This window comes from Salmo salar, chromosome 15, assembly GCF_965601325.2.
Source record: "Salmo salar chromosome 15, fSalSal1, whole genome shotgun sequence".
NCBI classification, from domain to species: Eukaryota; Metazoa; Chordata; class Actinopteri; order Salmoniformes; family Salmonidae; genus Salmo; species Salmo salar.
This window is the reverse complement of record NC_138305.1, coordinates 27,700,338-27,725,000: the sequence shown is the minus strand read 5'-3', so window position 1 is coordinate 27,725,000 and position 24,663 is coordinate 27,700,338. Positions and strand designations below refer to the sequence as shown.

Genomic DNA, 24,663 nt, shown 5'->3' with positions numbered 1-24,663 from the left:
AAAGGACACACTTCGGCGCCTTGAGGACCACAGCTGCCCATCCCTGTGTTCATAAGGGTGGAAAAACAAACATAAGATGACTTGACATGTTGTGATTATGCCTTGCTAATGTGGTTTCTACCCTGGGAATGGTGTGTTTGTGTCAGCTTGTTGCTTTATTTATTTATTCCTTCAATTACAGATGACTTAATGTGTGAAAAGCTTGGCACGCACATTGGGTAGCTCACTCAACACATGTTCACAGATTGTTTTTTATAATCGAGTCATCAAAACCTCCCCAAAGGACATTGATTCGTCTGACAGATTAAATTTTGTCTGTGCATAATCAAGGCATTTTTACACAGACATTTTGTCACCAAAGTCCTTTACAGTCTCCCAACTTAACCAAACTTAATGGAGGCATTATCAAATGTAAGTGGGAAGAAATGCATTTGTTTTCTATGAATTGACCTTACTTTCCTATGTGACTATACAGACTGCTAATCTGCATTTGATCTGTTCCCTATCAAGTGTATTTAGACATTGCTGTAATGCTCTGTAGCCCTTTCCTGCAGTCAATGACCACACTACTACCTTTGGCCTCATGGGTGGAATGATAATGATATTTTTCATAACTTTTTTTTACTGATGAAAATCCAAAGTTTCTATGTCAAACGGTTTTGTTATATTTCAGTCTTCTGTGATGTATATAAATTGTAATACTGGGATCCAAACTCAAAATGTAATTTGTCTACTCTATATCTGACATGGTACAGATGTCTTCTTTATTTAAAGCCCATAACCATGTGTGTGAGGTGTATACTTTTTAGTTTCAATGTAGATTTAACACTACCAAGAAACACTGTGTGACCCTGATTTAGCCCACTGCAGTAAAAGGTTAAATACAGTTTGACTTGACTACTTACATTTAGGAGTAAAAAGGGTCCCTCTGATTCGCTCTCCTCTGATTGGTGAACGCCGTACACCTTCTCCTAGTAAAGCTCTTTCATTGGCCACTCTCCCCAGTACGGCTCCTTGTCCCTCTGTACTGAACACCTCAATGTCCACCAGAATCGGGGTCAAAACATCTCTTATGACCAATTTGCTGTGTGGAGACTCGGGCGTCATTGGCCCAAAACAAGTCCATGGGTTCAACTCCCCTGTAGCTGCGACCCAGCGAGGGTAGAGCAACGCAGGTCCACCTGTCTTGTAGCATCTGCCACGTACGGGCAGAAGCTCTGAAGATGACCCCTTTATCGTCCCAGAGTTTGGACCTCAACTCGACTTTCTGGGGTGGAGAACACACGAACCGGCTCGTCCAAGAAACAACGAGGGAGAAGCTGTATAATCTGAGAGGAAGACATAGCTGTGTGGGATAGGCTACTATACCTCAGGCAAACTGTCCAGTCTGTCTCTATTTAAAGAGTGAATGTCCTTGGCATTCATACTCTGTATTTTATTGCATTCTTATCCACATTCCTTTTTCTGTTAGGCCTATCTTCATATGTGACTAAGCTGTATGCCCGTCACTCTGTTAACACTTAATGTATTTATTCATGCCCTACGGTCTTGTTTGATCAGAGGTCATGCCTGTAGAAACGAGAGGGTGCAGGGTTAATATTAGGCGCGGGAATTTGTCTATATGTGGAGATTTACCGAAACCTAATGTTATCATTGCATAAAGATATGTAACGTTAGGCTATGAAATGTATGTCTTGTAGGTTTCCTAAATATGTATTTACAGTACTCACCGTTTGTCTCTCTGGCGCTTCCTGGTTTGGAGGTCAGCTGACACTGGGGAATTATTCCATGGTGGAGATTTGTATTGCCTGATTTCCAGTAGTAGTGCTGGGTAAAAATCATCGGGAAGCCAATCCAGAAAAAAATGCCATATTACAATCTACGTATTTGTTGTGATAATTGCGTTGTTCTCTCTATGTATTGTAATGTTTATCATTTTTTTAAACTGCCTTAATTTTGCTGGGCACCAGGAAGAGTAGCTGCTGCCTTGGCACCGTGGTATATAGGCCTAAATCCAAGACAATAAGAAGACAGTGGCAGAATAAACTCAACCACACCTTTGTTTCATCACAAAACCGGAGAGCAACATGCCAACATCTGTTTGATGAAGTCCACAAAGCATATTAGAATTGGCTTCCTATTTCGCAACAAAGCATCCTTCACTCATGCTGCCAAACATACCCTCGTAAAACTGACCATCCTACCGATCCTCGACTTCGGCGATGTCATTTACAAAATACCCTCCAATACCCTACTCAATAAACTGGATGCAGTCTATCACAGTGCCATCCGTTTTGTCACCAAAGCCCCATATACTACCCACCACTGCGACCTGTACGCTCTCGATGGCTGGCCCTCGCTTCATACTCATCGCCAAACCCACTGGCTCCAGGTCATCTACAAGACCCTGCTAGGTAAAGTCCCTTATCTCAGCTCACTGGTCACCATAGCAGCACCCACCTGTAGCATGCGCTCCAGCACGTATATCTCTCTGGTCACCCCCAAAGCCAATTCCTCCTTTGGCCGTCTCTCCTTCCAGTTCTCTGCTGCCAGTGACTGGAACGAACTACAAAAATCTCTGAAACTGGGAACACTTATCTCCCTCACTAGCTTTAAGCACCAGCTGTCAGAGCAGCTCACAGATTACTGCACCTGTACATAGCTCATCTATAATTTAGCCCAAATAACTACCTCTTCCCCTACTGTATTTATTTATTTTGCTCCTTTGCACCCCATTATTTCTATTTCTACTTTGCACTTTCTTCCACTACAAATCTACCATTCCAGTGTTTTACTTGCTATATTGTATTTACTTTGCCACCATGGCCTTTTTTGCCTTTACCTCCCTTATCTCACCTCATTTGCTCACATTGTATATAGACTTATTTTTCTACTGTATTATTGACTGTAAGTTTGTTTTACTCCATGTGTAACTCTGTATTGTTGTATGTGTCAAACTGCTTTGCTTTATCTTGGCTTGGTCGCAAATTTAAATGAGAACTTGTTCTCAACTTGCCTACCTGGTTAAATAAAGGTGAAATAAAACATTTTTTTTAAAAGATTGCATGTAACAAACAAATACATGACCTACAACATACTCAAGCAAGTTAAAGTTTCTGATATTTTCGGACCACTAAACAACTATTGATTTAGAACACCGGAGAGTTACCGCAAGTCACAAAGAAAACAGGAGCTGCCTCCACTATTCCAGCACCATTTCAACATCATCTAAATCACCTCTGCTTAGTCTAATACAGCGACAACTAATGATACCAAAAAACGACTTAGTCCAATCAACGTAAGCTAAACATGATGTGGCTGCCCATGGTACAGATTTCTCTGTGTGTGAGCATGTGTGTGTCCGTGTGTGCAAGTAGAAAAAAAAACATGTTGACTCACCCTACTTTTAGATGCAAGCCAATGCCATCCTCCTCTTTCATGTTGCCTAAACGATCTATGACTCTGTCATACAGTACACGCTTTACATTTTTGTTATCCTAGGCTACCTGGCTAAAATACTTGCTCTAACTAACCTAACTTCCTTTCATGGGCAATGATACGCCAGGCCAGCTAGTTAACATTAGGCTAACGTTACTACATCTAGCTGTCACGAGCGGAATGAACAGTTTAAGGAGTGAGTCAAACGCAGGAGACTGAGGTCCGTTGGAACAATCTTAATTTAATAAATCCACAGGTAAGTTTCACATACGGCTGGGAGCATAACAGTCAGAAAAATGGACAAAAAGAAGCTCCGTTCAAAAGGCAGACGGGGCGCAGCCCGGCAACCCTAATGCCTAGATAATAAAAGTAACACCACACGTAACAACGAACAATCCCGCACAAAATCCTAGCTAAACACAGACAGACTAAATAACCCCCCCACTAATGACAAAACACAAAACAGGTGCAAACAAAAACCAGACATAACTAATAGACACTGAAACACAGATCGGTGGCAGCTAGTAGGACGACGACCGCCGAGCGCCGCCCGACCGAGGAGAGGCGCCCCCTTCTGTGGATGTTGTGACAGTACCCCTCCCCTGACGCGCGGGTCCCGCAGCGCGCCGACGCCGGCCTCGAGGACGACCCGGAGGGCGAGGCGCTGGGCGATCCGGGCGGAGGTTGTGGAAATTCCGCAACATGGCTGGATCCAGAATGTCCCTTGCCGGGACCCAGCACCTCTCCTCCGGACCGTACCCCTCCCAGTCCACGAGATACTGCAGGCCCCCCACCCGACGTCGGGAGTCCAAGATGGCCCGGACTGTGTAAGCCGGGGCCCCTCCGATGTCCAGGGGGGGCGGGGGGGCCACCCGCACCTCAGCGTCCTGCAGCGGACCAGCTACCACCGGCCTGAGGAGAGACACATGAAACGAGGGGTTAATACGGTAATATGTAGGAAGTTGTAACCTATAACACACCTCGTTTATTCTCCTCAGGACTTTGAATGGCCCCACAAATCGCGGACCCAGCTTCCGGCAGGGCAGGCGGAGGGGCTGTAATTTCCCTCGAGGCAGGTGCCTAGGAGCCTTACACTGGGCGCACACCGAACAGGAAGAGACATAGTGTGTTACATCCTCTACCAAGGTGGGCCACCAGTACTTCCCCCTCAGGCCTCGCACTGTCCGTTCCACCCCAGGGTGACCCGAGGAGGGTAGAGTATGGGCCCATCGGATCAAACGATCGCGAACACCCAGCGGAACGAACTTCCGACCCGCGGGACATTGAGGTGGAGTGGGTTCGAACCGACCCGCCCGCTCGATGTCCGCATCCACCTCCCACACCACCGGCGCCACCAGACAGGACGCAGGGAGTATGGGAGTGGAATCGATGGTCCGCTCCTCGGTGTCGTAGAGACGTGACAGTGCGTCGGCCTTCCGGTTCCGAGAACCCGGGATGTACGAAAGGGTGAACTGAAACCTCATAAAGAACATGGCCCACCTGGCTTGACGAGGATTAAGTCTCCTCGCTGCCCGGATGTACTCCAGGTTACGGTGGTCGGTCCAGATGAGAAAAGGATGACGTGCCCCCTCAAGCCAATGTCTCCACACTGTCAAAGCCTTGACCACGGCTAACAACTCCCTGTCCCCCACATCATAGTTGCGCTCCGCCGGGCTCAGCTTCTTAGAAAAGAAAGCGCAGGGGCGGAGCTTCGGAGGAGCGCCCGAACGCTGCGAAAGCACAGCTCCCACCCCAACCTCGGACGCGTCCACCTCCACTATGAATGGCAAAGAGGGATCCGGATGCGCCAGCACCGGAGCGTTGGTAAACAGAACCTTCAGACGACGGAAGGCTCTGTCCGCCTCTGCCGACCACCGCAATTGCACCGGACCCCCCTTCATCAGTGAGGTAATGGGAGCTGCCACCTGGCCAAAACCCCGGATAAACCTCCGGTAATAATTGGCGAACCCCAAGAACCGCTGCACCTCCTTCACAGTGGTAGGGGTCGGCCAATTACACACAGCCGTAATGCGGTCATCTTCCATCACCACCCGTGGTGGAAATGCGATATCCCAGAAAAGAAACGGCTTGTTGGAAGAACTCACATTTCTCAGCCTTGACGTATAGGTCATGCTCCAGCAGCCGCCCAAGCACTTTACGCACCAGAGCCACATGCGCGGCGCGAGTGGCGGAGTAGATCAAGATGTCATCAATGTACACCACCACCCCCTGCCGAGCATGTCCCTGAGAACCTCGTCCACAAAGGATTGGAAGACAGCGGGAGCATTCTTTAACCCATATGGCATGACGAGGTACTCATAATGGCCCGATGTGGTACTAAATGCGGTCTTCCACTCGTCTCCATCTCGGATACGCACCAAGTTATAAGCGCTCCTGAGATCTAATTTGGTGAAAAAGCGCGCCCCGTGAAATGACTCCACGGCCGTAGCAATGAGAGGTAGTGGGTAACTGAACCGCACTGTGATAGAATTTAGACCTTTATAGTCAATGCACGGGCGCAGGCTTCCCCCTTCTTCTTCACAAAAAATAAACTCGAGGAGACGGGTGATTTAGATGGCCGAATGTATCCCTGTCTCAAGGATTCAGTGACGTATGTCTCCATTGCCACTGTCTCCTCCTGCGATAGAGGATACACGTGACTTTTAGGAAGGGCCGCGCCAGCCTGGAGGTTTATCACACAATCCCCTTGTCGATGGGGTGGTAATTGAGTCGCCTTCATTTTACTGAAGGCGATAGCCAAATCGGCATATTCAGAGGGAATGTGTACAGTGGAGACTTGGTCTGGACTCTCCACCGTGGTTGCACCGATGGAAACTCCTATACACCTACCTGAGCACTCCCTCAACCACCCCTTAAGAGCCCTCTGCCCCCACGAAATCAGAGGATTGTGAGAGGCTAGCCAGGGAAGTCCCAGCACCACCGGAAACGCCGGGGAATCAATAAGGAACAGGCTGATACGTTCCTCATGATCCCCCTGCGTTACCATGACCAGTGGCACTGTTTCCTCCCTCACTTGGCCAGACCCTAGTGGTCGACTATCTAACGCATGCACGGGGAAGGGTTTGTCCAGTTTAACCAGGGGGATCCCTAACTTATCAGCAACACTTCGGTCCATGAAACTCCCAGCTGCGCCTGAATCGACTAGTGCCTTATACTGGGAGTGAGGGGAAAAACCAGGGAAGAAAACAGAGACATACATGTGGTCGACAGGGGGGTCTGGGTGAGACTGGTGCGGACTCACCTGGGGGGGGGGGTCGATGGAGTGCTCTGCCTGCCCTCTGAGTTCCCGGGAGAACCTCTCCAGCACCGGTCCGCAGTGTGTCCTCTACGGCCACACTGGGTGCAGGAGAGGCCCCCCCCTCCGGTCCTCCTAGCAGCGGTCCCTCCAAGCTCCATGGGCGTTGGAGCAGGAGGGATGGGAGGTGGAATGAATAGGCCCCGATCGGAACGTCCCCGGGCATTTAGCAGGTTGTCCAGCCTGATGGACAAATCAATCAACTGGTCCAGAGTGATGGTATGGTCCCGGCAAGCCAGTTCCCGGCGGACGTCCTCACGTAGACTACACCTGTAGTGGTCAATCAGGGCCCGCTCATTCCACCCCGATCCGGCGGCTAGAGTCCGAAACTCCAGCGCAAAGTCCTGAGCGCTCCTCGTCTCCTGCCTCAGATGAAATAATCGCTTGCCCGCCGCCTTGCCCTCCGGGGGATGATCGAATACCGCCCGGGAAGCGGCGAGCGAACTCTGGGTAGTTGTCCTTTGCTGAGTCTGGGCCCTCCCAGACGGCGTTGGCCCATTCCAGGGCTCTACCCGTGAGGCACGAGATGAGGACGCTCACCCTCTTCATCGGAGGGAGAGGGCCGGACGGTCGCCAGGTACAGGTCCAACTGGAGCAAAAACCCCTTGCACCCAGCGGCCGTCCCATCGAACTCCCTGGGAGCCATTATCCGTATCGCGCTTGTACTGGGTTCGGTTGGATTCGGTAGGGGCGCAGGGCGATGAATTGGTCCTGGTGGGGGTGATGGAGCGACTCGCTCCCAGCTCTCCAGTCGGGTCAGCACCTGGTCCATGGCCGTGCCCAGTCGCTGGAGGAGACTGGCATGTTGGCCGACTTGTTCCTCCATTGACAATGTTCCTGTCCCTGCTGACTCCATAAGTGGTGCGGGATTCTGTCACGAGCGGAATGAACAGTTTTAAGGAGTGAGTCAAACGCAGGAGACTGAGGTCCGTTGGAACAATCTTAATTTAATAAATCCACAGGTAAGTTTCACATACGGCTGGGAGCATAACAGTCAGAAAAATGGACAAAAGAAGCTCCGTTCAAAAGGCAGACGGGGCGCAGCCCGGCAACCCTAATGCCTAGATAATAAAAGTAACACCACACGTAACAACGAACAATCCCGCACAAAATCCTAGCTAAACACAGACAGACTAAATAACCCCCCCACTAATGACAAAACACAAAACAGGTGCAAACAAAAACCAGACATAACTAATAGACACTGAAACACAGATCGGTGGCAGCTAGTAGGCCGGCGACGACGACCGCCGAGCGCCGCCCGACCGAGGAGAGGCGCCCCCTTCTGTGGATGTTGTGACACTAGCTACATATTGAACTTCTATCCTCTCAGGCCAGGGGCACAACAATGTATGAATTAACGGTTGGATCAGAATCTCCATTATAATCATTGTCCAGTACAGAGAATTAAGTAAAACCACAATTCCAAATCACTATCTCCATCGATGGCTGATTTAGGAAAGGGACAATTTTTGCTAGCTAGCTAGCCACTGTTTTTTTCTGTCAATAAAGACTTTTGGCCTGTGATGTGATTGGTCTTGAGCCAAATCCAAACTGGCTTCCATTGACACTTTTTTTTGGTGCGCCAGGACCATTCGAGGGCTGACCCCATTTAGTCACTGGTCGATAAGCTGTTGGTAGATCGAGACTTCTTTAGTCGAGCAGTAGAAAATAAATATATATATATATATATATATATATATATATATATATATATATAGTACCAGTCAAAAGTCTGGACACACCTACTCATTCAAGGGTTTTTCTTTCTTTATACTATTTTCTACATTGTAGAATAATAGTGAAGACATCAAAATTATGAAATAACACATATGGAATCACATATTAACCAAAAAAGTGTTAAACAAATCAAAATAGATTTTATATTTGAGATTCTTCAAAGTAGCCACCCTTTGCCTTGATGACAGCTTCGCACACTCTTGGCATGCTCTCAATCAGCTTCATGAGGAATGCTTTTCCAAAAGTCTGTAAGGAGTTCCCACATATGCTGAGCACTTATTGGCTGCTTTTCCTTCACTCTGCAGTGTAACTCATCCCAAGCCATCTCAAAATTACTGAGGTCAGGTGATTGTGGAGGCCAAGTCATCTGATGCAGCACTCCATCACTCTCCTTGGTCAAATAGCCCTTACACAGCCTGGAAGTATGTTGGGTCATTGTCCTGTTAAAAACAAATGATAGCAGGACTAAGCACAAACCAGATGGGATGGCGTATCGCTGCAGAATGCTGTGGTAGCCATGCTGGTTAAGTGTGCCTTAAACTCTAAATAAATCACTGACAGTGTCACCAGCAAAGCACTCCCACACCATCACACCTCCTCCTCCATGCTTCACGGTGGGAACCAGACATGCGGAGTTCACCTATTCTGCGTCTCACAAAGACACGTCAGTTGGAAGAAAAAATAAATACATTTGGACTCAAAGGACAGATTTCCACCGGTCTAAAATCCACTGCTTGTGTTTCTTGGCCCAATTAAGTCTCTTCTTATTATTGGTGTCCTTTAGTAGTGTTTTGTTTGCAGCAATTCGACCATGAAGGCCTGATTCACGCAGTCTCCTCTGAACAGTTGATGCTGGGATGTGTCTGTTACTTTAACTCTGTGAAGCATTTATTTGGGCTGCAATCTGAGATGCAGTTAACTCTAATGAACTTATCCTCTGCAGTAGAGGTAACTCTGGGTTTTCCTTTCCTGTGGCGGTCCTCATGAGAGCCAGTTTCATCATAGCACTTGATGGTTTTTGCGACTGCACTTGAAGAAACTTTCAAAGTTCTTGACATTTTCCGGATTGACTGACCTTCATGTCTTAAAGTAATGATGGACTGTTGTTTCTCTTTGCTTATTTGAGCTGTTCTTGCCATAATATTCACTTGGTCTTTTACCAAATAGAGCTATCTTCTGTATACCACCCCTATCTTGTCACAACACAACTGATTGGCTCAAACGCATTAAGGAAAGAAATTCCACAAACTTTTAACAAGACACAACTGTTCATTGCAATGCATTCCAGGTGACTACCTCATGAAGCTGGTTGAGAGAATGTCAAGAGTGTACAAAGCTGTCATCAAGGCAAAGGGTGGCTACTTTGAAGAGTCTCAAAAATATTTTGATTTGTTTAACACTTGTTTTTTGGTAACTACATGATTCCATATCATGCTCCCGAGTGGCGCAGTAGTCTAAGGCACTGCATCTCGGTGCTAGAGGTAGGGAGTCCCATAGGGCGGCACAAATTAATTAGCTAACTAACATTAGCCTGCCTAGTTGGAACTTCTGAAGAAGAAAAACGTTTTATTTCTACAATTTCCAAAAGATAACCAAACAAAAACATATTTACTTTTACGAGACGTGTTTGTGCCATCATGTGAAGTGGGCGGAGAACAAAGCCCTCTTCAAATTGTTTAAGAAAGAATTTAAATATTATTTAGAAATGATTAGTAAGTGTAAAAACTAAAAAGCAATACGTACCATAAAACATTTTGACAAATTGAACATTTATCTCGATATCTAATACCCCTGTCTGTTAGGTTTATGTACTCTTGTTTGTATATTTCTGTTTGTGTATTTGTTTTATTGTTCATAACAATAAAATAAATTAAAAACATATCTCAAGCCACACGTTAGACCGAACTATATGTGATGTTGACCAGATACCGTCTTTCCACCTAAAGCCAAGTCGTTGCGGTGCAGTCCAAATACACGATACTTCAAACATTTCTATTTTATGGAAATTGGAAATGGCCTGTATATAACGTGTGTGTTTAGAACTAATGTTTATTGAACCTTTGCATCTCATAGGAGCCGAAAACACAATCCTCAGAGTGTGGAGGATTTTAGAACTGGAATCTTATAAAAAAATATGTTGACCTGTCAAATATCCAAGATAATAATGTAGTCATTGATGAGTGAGGATACTTTAGAAGCCAAATGTAATTGTGCAGAAGAAAGGCCACCTTCTTCTGAAATTGGAGAGTATTTACAATGTGTCTAACAAGTGTATCAATAAGGTGGTAGATGAGCTACAGTTCATATCATGCTCAGTGTCGGGTCCAGTCATAACAGACATTGTTACTTCCTGTTTAAGGAAACGGGGCTGTGTTGTTGATGATGATTCCATAATCTCAGATTTGGTTAAAGACGTCTGTGAAACAAAACCCATAAACTCAGTTTTGAGGGGTGGATGGACCCCTTGCCACACCATACAAGAGAAAGGAATGAAAAATAAAACAAATTCTGTCGTTGAGCCTGTAGAATATATATACTTGATGCAAAGAAATGAAGAAGCTTCCGGTATGTTCCTGTTCTACAGTCGCTGTTAAAAGCCGTAAGCAATAAGGATTTTTCAGGAGAAAGCTTTAATAAAAAGGTTCTCAAAGTAGGCATACGGGTGTGTCTCTGTACAAGTCATTTAATGATGGCAACACATTTCAAAGAAAACAAGTGTTTATCAGGAGATGAACTAACCCTTTCTTTACTTCTCATGTTGATGACTTTGGGCTCCCGAGTGGCGCAGTGGTCTAAGACACTGCATCTCAGTGCAAGAGGCGTCACTGCAGTACCCAGGCTGCATCACATCTGGCTGTGATTGGGAGTCCCATAGGGTGGCAGACATTTGCCCAGTGTCACCTGGGTAGGCTGTCATTGTAAATAAGAATTGGTTCTTAACTGACTTGCCTAGTTAAATAAAGGTTAAAAAAAATTATAATAAGTGTTTGTTCCTCTTGGAACATCCTGCAAAAAGCACCACATCACAGCAGTCTATTGAGTGTTGGTGAATGTGACCTCACAGTTTAGGTCTACACTGACATCTATTCACTTAGCCATTCTCTGCAAGGCTGTTGATGTGAAGGGATATGGGAAGGTGCTAGAGCCATTTTTAAAAGGACCTTGCACAATTAGAGGAGGAAGGATTTGTTTATCTGTTTGGGGTAGCTTTCTGAGCTCCAGGAAAAGGAAGAAAGAACTGGAACATTCCAACCCAGAACAAAACAGCAACATTCTGAACATGTTCAAACAGCTTCGGGAAGAAAAAAAAAAAAAAAAAATTCGCTCTTTAACACAACGTTATGGTGTGAAAAAAGCAGTGTGCGTTAACTGAAAAACTGAAATATTTTCACCAAATGTGCTTCATTACTTGTTTTGAGAGTCTTGCCTCTGTAGTTGACATTGTGCTTAAAATGTTTTAATCTAAATCAAACAGTTGATAAAAGTGACTGCCCACAATCAGTTCCACTGAACTTTTCTACTTGTGCATTGGAGGAAATGCTCATGAAAAAAAAATGGTGCTTATTGCGTCTGCTTCCATTCATAATCTGAACAAAAATACCTTCAGGTGAACCATCATGGCAGGTAAAATTGGACCTCAAAGATATTGAACTTGTGGTTTCTCCACTTCACACAGAGGAGACCATTTGGTACCTTGACACAAAGATATCTGAGCACATGCATAGCTTCTTGGAGGTTTTCCCTCAGGAAAGACGTATCCCGAAGCATCATTTGATTGAACACTACAGACAACTGATAAAGGCATTTTTACCCCTTGTGGACTATGCGCTTCGAAGCTAAACACATCTTTTTTTAAGCGAATTGTTCGACAGACCAACAGTTTTCTTGCAGCTAAGCATCTGTAAGTCACAGATGTCACACCTGCCCTCTCGGTCACAAAGCTGTCTACAGTGGTTTTAGAAGAGTTAAAAGGACGACATAAAGGAAGTAGTACGAAGAATATTTTCAGATGAGACGTGTTCAGTTGGCAAACACAATTTCCTACAATGGTCGGATCCACTGGAGTACTACCGAACTTTGTAGAAAATACTTGAATGTTCATGGCAAACTTGCTTTTATTGTCAAGTGTCAGAATGCTTGGTACAATGAGCCCCGGAGGGGTTTCCAACTGGAATCCGTAGGGAAGGTTACAGTCCTTGAGCAAAAGGGAATTGGCAGACATCTACCCATTAGCAGCATACACTCAGAGAGTACCTCATCCCAACGTTTACATCCTTGGCCATCCCAGTTTGAAATTCCTCGCTTTTCTTACAACACAGATCTTGTTCTTGAGGCAACAAATTAAGCATACAGAAAAAGTGTAACACTACTCCACAGTCCGGGTGTGAAGTCCGACATCCTGGAGAGACTGTCTGAAAGTATATTCCAGTTTACAGCCTATCCTTCAAGTCTACAGATATGCCAAGTTGCAGAAGCCTTGGTACAAAAGCACTCTGGTAGTTGGGAAACGCTGGCCTAAATGGCAAGCCTATAAATGAAGGTGGAGCTATTACCTAGGCAACCGAAGACTCAAATCAGAGACTATCAGTATGTATTTTCTCTAGCCAAGTCAATGTGTTCTGTTTGTTTTGGTAAGCCATCGATCGGGTCCATGTATTTCATGATACTTTTTTGCTACAGCACCTTGCCAAAACAAAGTTGAATCATGCTGTAAAGAGTCCATGTTACTGGGGAAAGCAGCTGTTCTTTCCACAACACAAACTACGCTTCCACAAAGAACTGAAATATACTTTTGGAGGTGGAAAGGATGGTGTTTGGTGGGACTAGGCGACCTAGGACTTTAATCAGATGTGATGTTCTCGGTTTATTGATATTTCTGTCAAGTCAGTGTGCATTGTTTTGAATCAGCCCTACAGCCTCTGCCTCAGCCCTACAGCCTCTGCTCTCATCCTTTTAGACCTATCTGCTGCCTTTGATACTGTGAACCACCAGATCCTCCTCTCCACCCTCTCCGAGTTGGGCATCTCCGGCGCGGCCCATGCTTGGATTGCGTCCTACCTGACAGGTCGCTCCTACCAGGTGGCGTGGCGAGAATCTGTCTCCGCACCACGTGCTCTCACCACTGGTGTCCCAGGTGGCGAATTGCATCTCTGCATGTCTGGCAGACATATCAGTGTGGATGACGGATCACCACCTCAAGCTGAACCTCGGCAAGACGGAGCTGCTTTTCCTCCCGGGAAGGACTGCCCGTTCCATGATCTCGCCATCACGGTTGACAACTCCATTGTGTCCTCCTCCCAGAGTGCTAAGAACCTTGGCGTGACCCTGGACAACACCCTGTCGTTCTCCACTAACATCAAGGCGTTGACCTGATCCTGTAGGTTCAAGCTATACAACATTCGCAGAGTACGACCCTGCCTCACACAGGAAGCGGCGCAGGTTCTAATCCAGGCACTTGTCATCTCCCGTCTGGATTACTGCAACTCGCTGTTGGCTGGGCTCCCTGCCTGTGCCATTAAACCCCTACAACTCATCCAGAACGCCGCAGCCCGTCTGGTGTTCAACCTTCCCAAGTTCTCTCACGTCACCCCGCTCCTCCGCTCTCTCCACTGGCTTCCAGTTGAAGCTCGCATCCGCTACAAGACCATGGTGCTTGCCTACGGAGCCGTGAGGGGAACGGCACCTCCGTACCTTCAGGCTCTGATCAGTCCCTACACCCAAACGAGGGCACTGCGCTCATCCACCTCTGGCCTGCTGGCCCCCCTACCTCTGAGGAAGCACAGTTCCCGCTCAGCCCAGTCAAAACTGTTCGCTGCTCTGGCACCCCTATGGTGGAACAAGCTCCCTCACGACGCCAGGACAGCGGAGTCAATCACCACCTTCCGGAGACACCTGAAACCCCACCTCTTTAAGGAATTCCTAGGATAGGATAAAGTAATCCTTCTAACCCCCCCCCCCCAAAAAAAAGATTTAGATGCACTATTGTAAAGTGGTTGTTCCACTGGATATCATAAGGTGAATGCACCAATTTGTAAGTCGCTCTGGATAAGAGCGTCTGCTAAATGACTTAAATGTAAATGTAAATGTTGAATCTTTCAAATGTGTTGGGCAGCAGGGAAAAATAGTGTTCAATGCTAAATACAAAGTTTATGTTTAATGCAAAGTTTACTCAAACTAAAAGACTGGGCAGCTTTTTGAGTTAGCAAAGAGGACTTTTCCTGCAGAAGGGTAATGGTGCCTCACCTGTCTGCTTCACAATACCTGCTGTGTCTTTTTGAATCAGTTGAAATCTCACCACTATTCAACCTCTTATCCATGATTTATTTATCGCTTGGTAATTTGGGTGAATTATCAGAAGGATCAGAACCATCTGCTTCCAGTCCACCTTCATGGAGAAGCTGGACCAATACACGCCAAGACTGTTGTCCTTGAGGAGGTACTTTAACCAAATGGGCAGGAAAGGTTAAAGGGCCAATCCCAAATCATGACCCTTAACCCTACGCACTTGTGAAAATCTGAGAGGATTTGATTGGTATACACAATATGGTGTAACTACTAGCTAGGGAGGCAAGGTGTAGTTATTATCAGATTGATAACTGTCAAACCTTCTCAGTTCTCCACAAGTGTCTGGTTTAGGTGGGGAGTTGGTATTGGGCCTAACTTTGCCTGCTCATATTTGTTTAAAATCACATGATGAACGTTATGGTAACAGTTTCATTAAAATGACTCATCTTTTTTTTACTATAAAACATGATGTTTTCACATATGTTGACATTGGGGAGCTGCTCGAAAACAAATGAGGTTGAAAAGTGATGACATTTTTTACAGTGAGTTTGACAGGTGTTGCTCGCATTTTGTGCAAGAAAACAATAACTGATTTGATCAATTAAACGAAGTACTGTGCATAAGTTATATATGAATGGTCTACATGCAGCCTATAAACTTTCACAGTGAATGCTTTTGTTTATATGTTCTGTACGTATGAATTGAATATTGCCACATGCATCAGTTGAGCCTATTTAATGCAACCCTTGCTGTTAATAGATCGCAAAGCAGCAGCATTCAGCTGTACCTAAACGTTTTGAAATGATAAGTTAACTTTCTCATCCGTAGCCTTAAAATGCATCTCAAGTGCAATTGCACTGTCTAGCTCACATCTGAAGGCTGAGGGACATTTAGGACGTACTGCGGATCGCTAAAATGTCCTAATGATTATGATCATACTTCCTCAATTCAAATATTTTGGCGACACTGTAGGAACAATGGTTTGGTATGGTTTAGAAACTTGGGAATCAAGCTGGAGTTATCAGTGTGGCCCCATCACCTTGACATGTTGAAATACTGTATCTTCACACCTAGAATAAAAACCTGCAGGCTTCTGTCATAACTGTCAATTTATTGGGAAAAAATGTAGAATTACAGGGGTCAGTTTGAAAAAAAACTAATCCTGTCCGAATCCTCTTCTGGAATAACGGACTAATAATTACATAACTGGTAACAACTTTTCAGTCAGAAATGGCTTTAATTATGTTTCAGCAACACGGACAGCACGATAAACACTGACATTCTGTGGTGGTCGCTGCAGGGAGTAGACAGAGACAACGGGTGCTAGTCACACAGTCACTCGCTGTCTTTTTTTTTTTTTTTTTTTAAACACAGCAAGTCTGAGCCAGGCCAGGCCCGCACAATCAAATCAATCGCTGGACAGACTCCTTCCAGTCATTTGTGTGTCTTAATTATTTAATCACACCATGTGCTTAAAGCATCAGACAAGCTCAGTGAATATAGTTGATTTGATTAAAACACAGGATGTGTAAATATATAGAAAAATACACATTTAAAACAGAACACTCAGGTTACCTCAACGCTGATTGGATATTATTTTACATTTTTTAATCAAGGGAGGCGAAATGCTCGCTGGCTTCCCTTGCATTCAATGCTAAGGGCGGCAACAACGTCATACTCTTTTGGAAAATTCTGAAACACAAAGACATTTGACATGCTTTTTTCGGGGTGGGGGTGCCACTGTTTGTCAATCACTCCTATCGATTATCACATTTAAATAAATTGCATGAGGGGAGAAATGAGGTTGCACGTCCTATTAAAACTGACAGAAAAAAAACATACGGAATCTGGGAATAATGTGTACATCAATGGTGAGAGGACAATTTTGTAGAAGACAGCTAGGTACATTTTGAAGCGCCAACGCTGTAAGTGTAAAGCAACACTTTTTTGTAAATCGCTTCCATCGATTTCACGCTGAAATCAATAGAACAGGGAAAATGTTGAGTGTAGCACTGTTTATCTAACACTATTTAAAGGCCTCACGGAAACTTGGAATAACCTATACATGGTTGGTTAGATGAGAATTTGCAGAAGGCTTTAATCTATATTTTGGGATGGCAGATGTTGATTTCAGGAGACTGCCATCACGGAAAAGAGAAACTTTTTCTGTTAACATCAATGAATCACAACCCGTCATAGGATATCAACAGTGACAACCGTTGGCTACTTGTGGTGGAAATGTTATACTTGTCCTTTTCTATTTACCAATTTCTATGTTCTATGCTTGTGGTTTTCTATAAAACTATTTCTATGCTTGTGCTTTTCTATAAACCAATTTCTGTGTTCATGCAAGTGACTGAATGAATCCTCACCATCAGTAGCTGCAATTTGGCAGTACGCCCAGACCTTTGTTTTGAGAACGAAAAACATCTCAGTTTCAAAGCCTTGAGAGAGAAGAAACCTCGTGAGGTATTGGTCTGTCACATGTTATGAACCAGTATTGATCGGTCACATGAATGAAACAAAAACGGTAATGATTAATTCATTATGCTAAATCATGCAAATATAACTTGTCCGGGACTGCCTCAGCAGCGCTTCTGACAGACGTTCACTATGGCACATTAAGTTTGTTGGAACCTCCCGCGCGCTGACAATAAACGATGATTCATTTAAGATTTGACTTTGAGTGTCCCCGTGTAAGAATTCCCAAAACATGCTATTTAAGTGAAATCTGTGTATTGGTGTGTGGGCAGCGACTTTTATCGAGACCGTGCATTCTCACGGCGTTCTAAACTCTGTGCATTCTCACGGCGTTCTAAACTCTGTGCATTCTCACGGCGTTCTAAACTCTGTGCATTCTCACGGCGTTCTAAACTCCGCGACCCCAAAAGCACATATGACAAAATCAACAGTCCAAAACCAAAGACAGATCTGTTTTAACTAATTGATCATGTGTCATCGTGTTGAGTATTAATGTATATACGAACATCTCCAATCAGAGGTAAAAAAGGATGGGTAATTCCCCCCAATTTGATGTGGTCAAAACGTCAGCTTGTGTAACTGTAGTAACAAATCTTGGAAAGTAGTGTAATATACATTAATTAGATATGGCAAAATAATTCAATATCTTATTTTAGGATGATAGTAAATGAAGCAAATTGATTTTTTCAATAATCACATTTCTCACTAATTTAACCATTTAAATTGTCCTAAGCACAATTTAACCAGGCGCTATAGACTAAAGCGTCCAGAGGGTCTGTGCAGCAGACTGAACGCTTGACGTCCCTAATTAGCTGATATATTAAACACCAGTCCAAACGTCGACCTGGAAGGTAGCCATTCTTTTCATGTTACAGCCTGGCTTTCTGTCCAGTATTGCTGTCCTTCAGGTGTTTCCTGAAGAACTCCTGGACCCTCCTCCACAGGTCCCGCTGAGCTTCAAGGTGGGCTTTAACCTCTCCTCCAAACACCATCACTTTACCTAACGCAGCGTGGAAGCGAGACGGGCAGTTGGGCATGTAGGGCACCTCCAGGAAATGACCCGCCCTGGGGTACGTCACCACCTCAAAGTTCTCTTTCCCATGATGCCTCAGCCGGGCGGCGGCCTGCTGGGCAAAGAGACTGTTCCAGTTCCTGTCGTCCTCCGAGACGGCGAAGAGGAACCTAGAACTGGAATGTTCTATTGGGATCAAAGAACCGCGGTTCCCCTCAGTATCTGGGTCCGGAATGGTGTCTCGGACGTCGACGTGGCCAGACGGTAAGAGGGTGATGTTCTCTAGGATAGGCATGAGGGGAGGGATGATGATGTCTTTGTAGTGCAGCGGCGTCATGATATTAGCGTTGCTGCCGTTGATCCAGGCTGTGGCTGAGATGCCAGAGAGGAAAGAGGCCATGGACAGAGCCAGGTCGCCACTCTTCGAGATGGACAGGATTCCTATTCCTGGACCTAGAGGAAAATAGAATGGTTTGCCAAGATACTTAAAATCATTACAGACAATCAAGGTAAACTAGTTTTGACAAATCAATAAATAGATAGTCAAATTGAACACATAAAAAGCATTGTTATGGGTTGTGCCATTGTTATGAATTGTGCTGTTCTGTTGATATGTATAGAGTAGGGCTGATCCCATTTAGTCGACAGGCTGTTGGTCGACCGAGATTTCTTTAGTCGAGCAGTAGCAACAAAAAAAGAAAATACAAAAATGTATATATTTTAAATCATGTTGTCCAAGCCACCTGTCTGGTTCATACCTGTCTGAGTGGACTGTGTCACAGGCGTCGATGAAAGGTGACCAAAACGCAGCGGGTGTAGTGCTCATCTTCTTTTATTATTAATAAAGTGAACACTTAAACAAAAACAACAAACCGACAATCTACAGTTCTGCAAGGTACACAGACTATGCAGAAAGCAACCACCCACAAACCCAAAGGAAAAAACAGGCTGCCTAAGTATGGCTTCCAATCAGAGACAACGAAAAACACCTGCCTCTGATTGGAAACCATACTCGGCCAAACATGGAATAAGAAACATAGAAATAGAAAACTAGAACCAAAATCCCCTAGAACCAAAAAACCCCAAAACACACAAAACAAACACCCCCTGCCACACCCTGACCATACCACAATTACAAATGACCCCTTTACTGGTCAGAACGTGACAGACTGATCCATTGTGGAGGCCATTAGGATGGCACAGCCCATCAGTCTATGTGCTACTGAAATTGTATATGGTTATATTATGTAAGAACAATGGTGGCAACACAAATAAAAAAGTATATTATTTTATAACAAATGCGCTTTCTCCCACGATGGATAGTGGTCGCTGTCCACGGTTCTGAAACACATTAGTGCGCTGTTGAATTGGCACCTTTTCCTAGACCATGTTACTATGTGCATAATAGCAACGTTACCCAGCATATTGGTGTTGAGAACAATGCAGCGGAGGCAGCAGAGTTAGATGAGACAACAGCCCTTGCCTTATTGTCTAAGAAAAGTGAGGAGAGAGGAAACCAACTTAATTAAGTCTATAAATCAATAGCCTAATTGTTAAATGTGCCTGGCTTTATAAATCAATATATCTACAGAAATAAGACAGATCCTGCTTCTGTTGCCTGATCGACAGTTTGGTTGATAGCCTACGGATTCGGTGAGCACCAAGCTTTACGCAACAATTTCACAAATTCAGCTGTTTTTAAATCTTTACTATGTTGTACTAAAGGTTTTACACTTTTTTTTGTTAGACCAGCCTCTCTGATATTATTTATAATTTATTTGGTGTTGTTTACACTGTTCCAAATGGTCAAAAAAATATTTTAATGAATAATCCTCCTTTTTCCTTGAACTTCTTTAAGTAAGTAATGTCATTATCATCAGTACTTAGTATTGCAGCCTTGTATAACCACCATGTCATTATCATCAGTAGACTTAGTATAGCAGCTTTGTATAACCACAATGTCATTATCATTAGTAGACTTAGTATAGCAGCCTTGTTTAACCACCATCGAGCTGTAGGCCTAAGAGAGCATCCTGTTTAGTCTGAATAACGTAACTTATTAAGGCCTATATTTCAATACTTATATAGGCTACTCTATCAATAAATAATGTCTTCATTCATGTAATCAAACAGCATACGAGTCATTCATGATGTGAAATGCAATCAAGCATTTTAGTTATTTTCAAATAATGCGACCATTGAATAATTCGCTTGAACAAAAACAATAGGCACACATAACAAGCAGCGCTTGCTCCTTAATTATTTTGCATGATCTCCAGTATTTCCCACAACTAGTCAAATTCATTCCACACATCTAACTTCCCCTTAACCTCCTGCGCAACCAGAAAACAGTCCCCCATTCCGAGTTTATTTGTCACGTCGTCTGCATCCATTTTGCTGTCACGTGTTAAGGTGTTCAGAGTTTGCTATAACCAATTTATTGATGTGATTATGATATGCTATAGGCCCTATTGGTCACGTGCATGCGAAACATACGTGTTACGTAAAGAGAGCAAGGGTTGAGGGAAGAGGGAATGTTTTTCCTGAAACAAATGTGGGATTTTGGTAACGTAACTTTTCAGTCAGAAATGGCTGCCATTATGTTACAGCTTCAGCAACACATACAGGCAATACACACTGATGTTCTGTGGCGGTCACTGCAGCAGGGAGGAGAGAGAGACAACAGGTGCTAGTCACACAGTCACTCGCTGTCTTCTTTTTTTTCTTCTTTTTTAAACAACACAGCAAGTCTGAGCCAGGCGGCAAATCAAATCAAATCAATTGTGGTCAGACTCCCTCTAGTCATTTGTGTATCTTAATTATTTCAAACAGTTCGCTTAAAGCATCAGACAAGCTCAGCGCATGTAGTTGATTTGATTAAATAACATTGGATGTGTCTATACAGTTGAAGTCAGAAGTTTACATACACCTTAGCCAAATACATTTAAACTCAGTTTTTCACAATTCCTGATATTTAATCCTAGTTCCTGTCTTAGGTCAGTTAGGATCACCACTTTATTTTAAGAATGTGAAATGTCAGAATAATAGTAGAGAGAATGATTTATTTCAGCTTTTATTTCTTTCAACACATTCCCAGTGGGTCAGAAGTTTACATACACTCAATTAGTATTTGGTAGCATTGCCTTTAAATTGTTTAACTTGGGTCAAAGGTTAAGGTAGCCTTCCACAAGCTTCCCACAATAAGTTGGATGAATTTTGGCCCATTCCTCCTGACAGAGCTGGTGTAACTGAGTCAGGTTTGTAGACCTCCTTACTCGCACACGCTTTTTCAGTTCTGCCCACAAATTTTCTATAGGATTGAGGTCAGGGTTTTGTGATGGCCACTCCAATATCTTGACCTTGTTGTCCTTAAGCCATTTTGCTACAACTTTGGAAGTATGCTTGGGGTTATTGTCCATTTGGAAGACACGTTTGCAACCAAGCTTTAACTTCCTGACTGATGTCTTGAGATGTTGCTTCAGTATATCCACACAATTTTCCATCCTCATGATGCCATCTGTTTTGTGAAGTGCACCAGTCCCTCCAGCAGCAAAGCACCCCCACAACATGATGCTGCCACCCCCGTGCTGCACGGTTGGGGTGGTGTTCTTCGGCTTGCAAGCCTCCCCCTTTTCCCTCCAAATATAACGATGGTCATTATTGCCAAACAGTTCGATTTTTGTTTCATCAGACTAAATGACATTTCTCCAAAAAGTACGATCTTTGTCCCCATGTGCAGTTGCAAACCATAGTCTCGCTTTTTTATGGCGGTTTTGGAGCAGTGGCTTCTTCCTTGCTGAGCAGCCTTTCAGGTTATGTCAATATAGGACTCATTTTACTGTGGATATAGTTACCTTTGTACCTGTTTCCTCCAGCATCTTCACAAGGTCCTTTGCTGTTGTTCTGGGATTGATTTGCACTTTTCACCCCAAAGTACATTCATCTCTAGAAGACAGAACGCGTCTCCTTCCTAAGCGGTATGACGGCTACGTGGTCCCATGGTGTTTATACTTGCGTACTATTGTTTGTACAGATGAACGTGGTAACTTAAGGCATTTGGAAATTGCTCCCAAGGATGAACCAGACTTGTGGAGGTTTATCACTTTTTTCCCTGAGGTCTTGGCTGATTTCTTTTGATTTTCCCATGATATCAAGCAAAGAGGCACTGAGTTTGAAGGTAGACCTAGAAATACATCCACAGGTACACCTCCAATTGACTCAAATGATGTAAATTAGCCTATCAGAAGCTTCTAAAGCCATTACATTTTCTGGAATTTTACAAGCTGTTTAAAGGCACATTCAGCTTAGTGCATGTAAACTTCTGACCCACTGGAATTGTGTTACAGTGAATTATAAGTGAAATAATCTGTCTTTAAACAATTGTTGGAAAAATGACTTGTGTCATGCACAAAGTAGATGTCCTAACCGACTTGCCAAAACTATAGTTTGTTAACAAGACATTTACATTTACATTTAAGTCATTTAGCAGACATTTAACAAGACATTTGTGGAGTGGTTGAAAAACGAGTTTTAATGACTCCAACCTAAGTGTATGTAAACTTCCGACTTCAACTGTATATGGAAAATCTATTGGTCGAAAGAACAGACGATTCTTGGTCGACCTAGATTTTTTTTTGGTAGGGACAGCCCTAATGTAGAGTAAACAACAGCCACTAGATGGCAGCTTTTACACAGCTAACAAAATATACCAGTTTAGTGAGAGGAACCTCAAGGTGATATTTGTTTCTAATGGAACAAATGGCAAATTATTCATGATGCGTCTCCTCAGAGTAAGAGTGCTGGGCTGGGTTTCCTAAAAGCATCGTAGCCCTAAGAACATCTTTCATCCGTTGTAATTCCATTGAAACTAAATGATCTTAGTACGACGCTGCTTTTGGGAAACCCAGCCCTGGACATCGCATGGACATGACGAGCCTGATCACCACTTCTACACCTGCCCTTCTTCCTCCACTAACCTGTGGCTGTCTTCTCAGGAATGTAATGGCCTCTTCAAAGTACTCCAGGTCAAAGTGTTTAGGAACGTTTCTGGGCATGTCCTGGTAGCCGTAGTAGGCCAGCGCCAGAACCACAAAGCCTTTGTTAGCCAGCAGACTGGCCCGGACCTCTGATAGACCTCCGCCCAGAATATACACATCTAGTACCCCAGGAAATGGACCCTGAACTAAGGAGAGGGGAATAGGTTTCTGGCATGCCTACCTATATAATACCTATGCAATGCAAAGTTGGCCTATGGAACATCTAACATTGTAATTTGTGTTTTTCTTAGGAGAACTCACACCACCACATTGGCACAATTAAAGCATAATTAATATTGGCCCTTTGGTTTAACAAACAAATTGAGATGTAGGCCTACAGTATATTCAATCAATGGATTTCCATTTCCTTAGAGCAATGTTTATAAATACTGGTCCTGTGGACACAAAAATTCAATTTCCCACTTGAGAGCAGTTTGAATGGCCTAAGTTACTAACCGGGTGGTAGAAAGAGGACTCCCTGAATTCTTCCTTCTTTCAAGCCCAACAGTATCCTCCTCGCCCCTTCTGTCATGAACCGCCTCTCGTTGGTCGCTGTGGCCAAGAGCTCACCTGTATCCCCATGCAGAACATCTATATTAACCATAATTGAACTCAACACATTATTTTTTTACATTTTGCTGTGTGGAGTCTCGGGCGCCATGGCCCAAAACAAGCCCATGGGTTCAACTCCCGTCTAACTGCCGCCAAGAGAAGGAGAGCGGCAAAGGTCCACTTGTCCTGTAGCATCTGCCTTATACACGGAGGAAGCTCTGAAGATGACCCCTTTATCGTCCCGGAGGTTGGACCTCAACTCCACTTTCTGAAACGGAGATAGTCCATCTACCTGCACGTGTACTGGCTCGTCGAAGAAACAGCAAGGGCTGGGGAGAAGTCTAACACGAACCTGTTGAGAACGGGACCCCATTGTTGTTTTGTGAACCCGTAGAAACCAGGGCTGCGTTCGTTTTTATGCTCTGAAACGTTCAATTGAACGGAATTTTGCTGTACTGTACAACCAGTTGAAGAGCGGGGAGAGGTTGTTTGTTTGGGAACACTTCTTCTTCTTCTTTGTCAAGGTTTTATGGCAGAATACACCTATTGTTGTGTATTGCTGCCATCTACTGGACTGGAATCACTGCGGTCCACACTCAAAAGTAGACAGCACTCGGCCCTAAACCCTCAGCCCTTGAATTACACTTCACATCGTCACGTCCGAGTGTAGCTAAAATGTTTTTTTATTTTATTGAAATGAAATTGTATTAATGTTAACAACAAATCAATACAAAAAGTACACACATTTATAATTCTAGCAGCTTTGTTGTTGGTAGAGTATTTAATTGTCTTAAAATATAGTT

At 44.2% G+C, this 24,663-nt stretch overlaps 1 protein-coding gene across 1 annotated transcript; it reads right to left on the bottom strand.

Annotated features, from left to right (window-relative positions):
• Positions 1-15,870: 15,870 nt before the first annotated feature.
• On the bottom strand, positions 15,871-24,429 carry LOC106571092 (acyl-coenzyme A thioesterase 5). The gene is made up of 2 exons (XM_014143761.3): positions 23,765-24,429; positions 15,871-18,725 (listed from the first exon to the last, which is right to left on the bottom strand). Exons 1-2 carry the CDS (start codon positions 23,910-23,912, stop codon positions 18,130-18,132), a joined length of 744 nt encoding a protein of 247 aa, XP_013999236.2. The 5' UTR covers positions 23,913-24,429; the 3' UTR covers positions 15,871-18,129.
• Positions 24,430-24,663: the final 234 nt, after the last annotated feature.

What these genes read in the sequence shown, in the direction of transcription:
- LOC106571092 (XM_014143761.3), bottom strand. Translation starts at nt 23,912, where the DNA reads ATGGTTAATATAGATGTTCTGCATGGGGATACAGGTGAGCTCTTGGCC. An exon ending in AGTCCTCTTTCTACCACCCG is followed by an intron (nt 18,726 to 23,764) that starts GTTAGTAACTTA and finishes ATTTTCCTCTAG; the next exon opens with GTCCAGGAATAGGAATCCTG.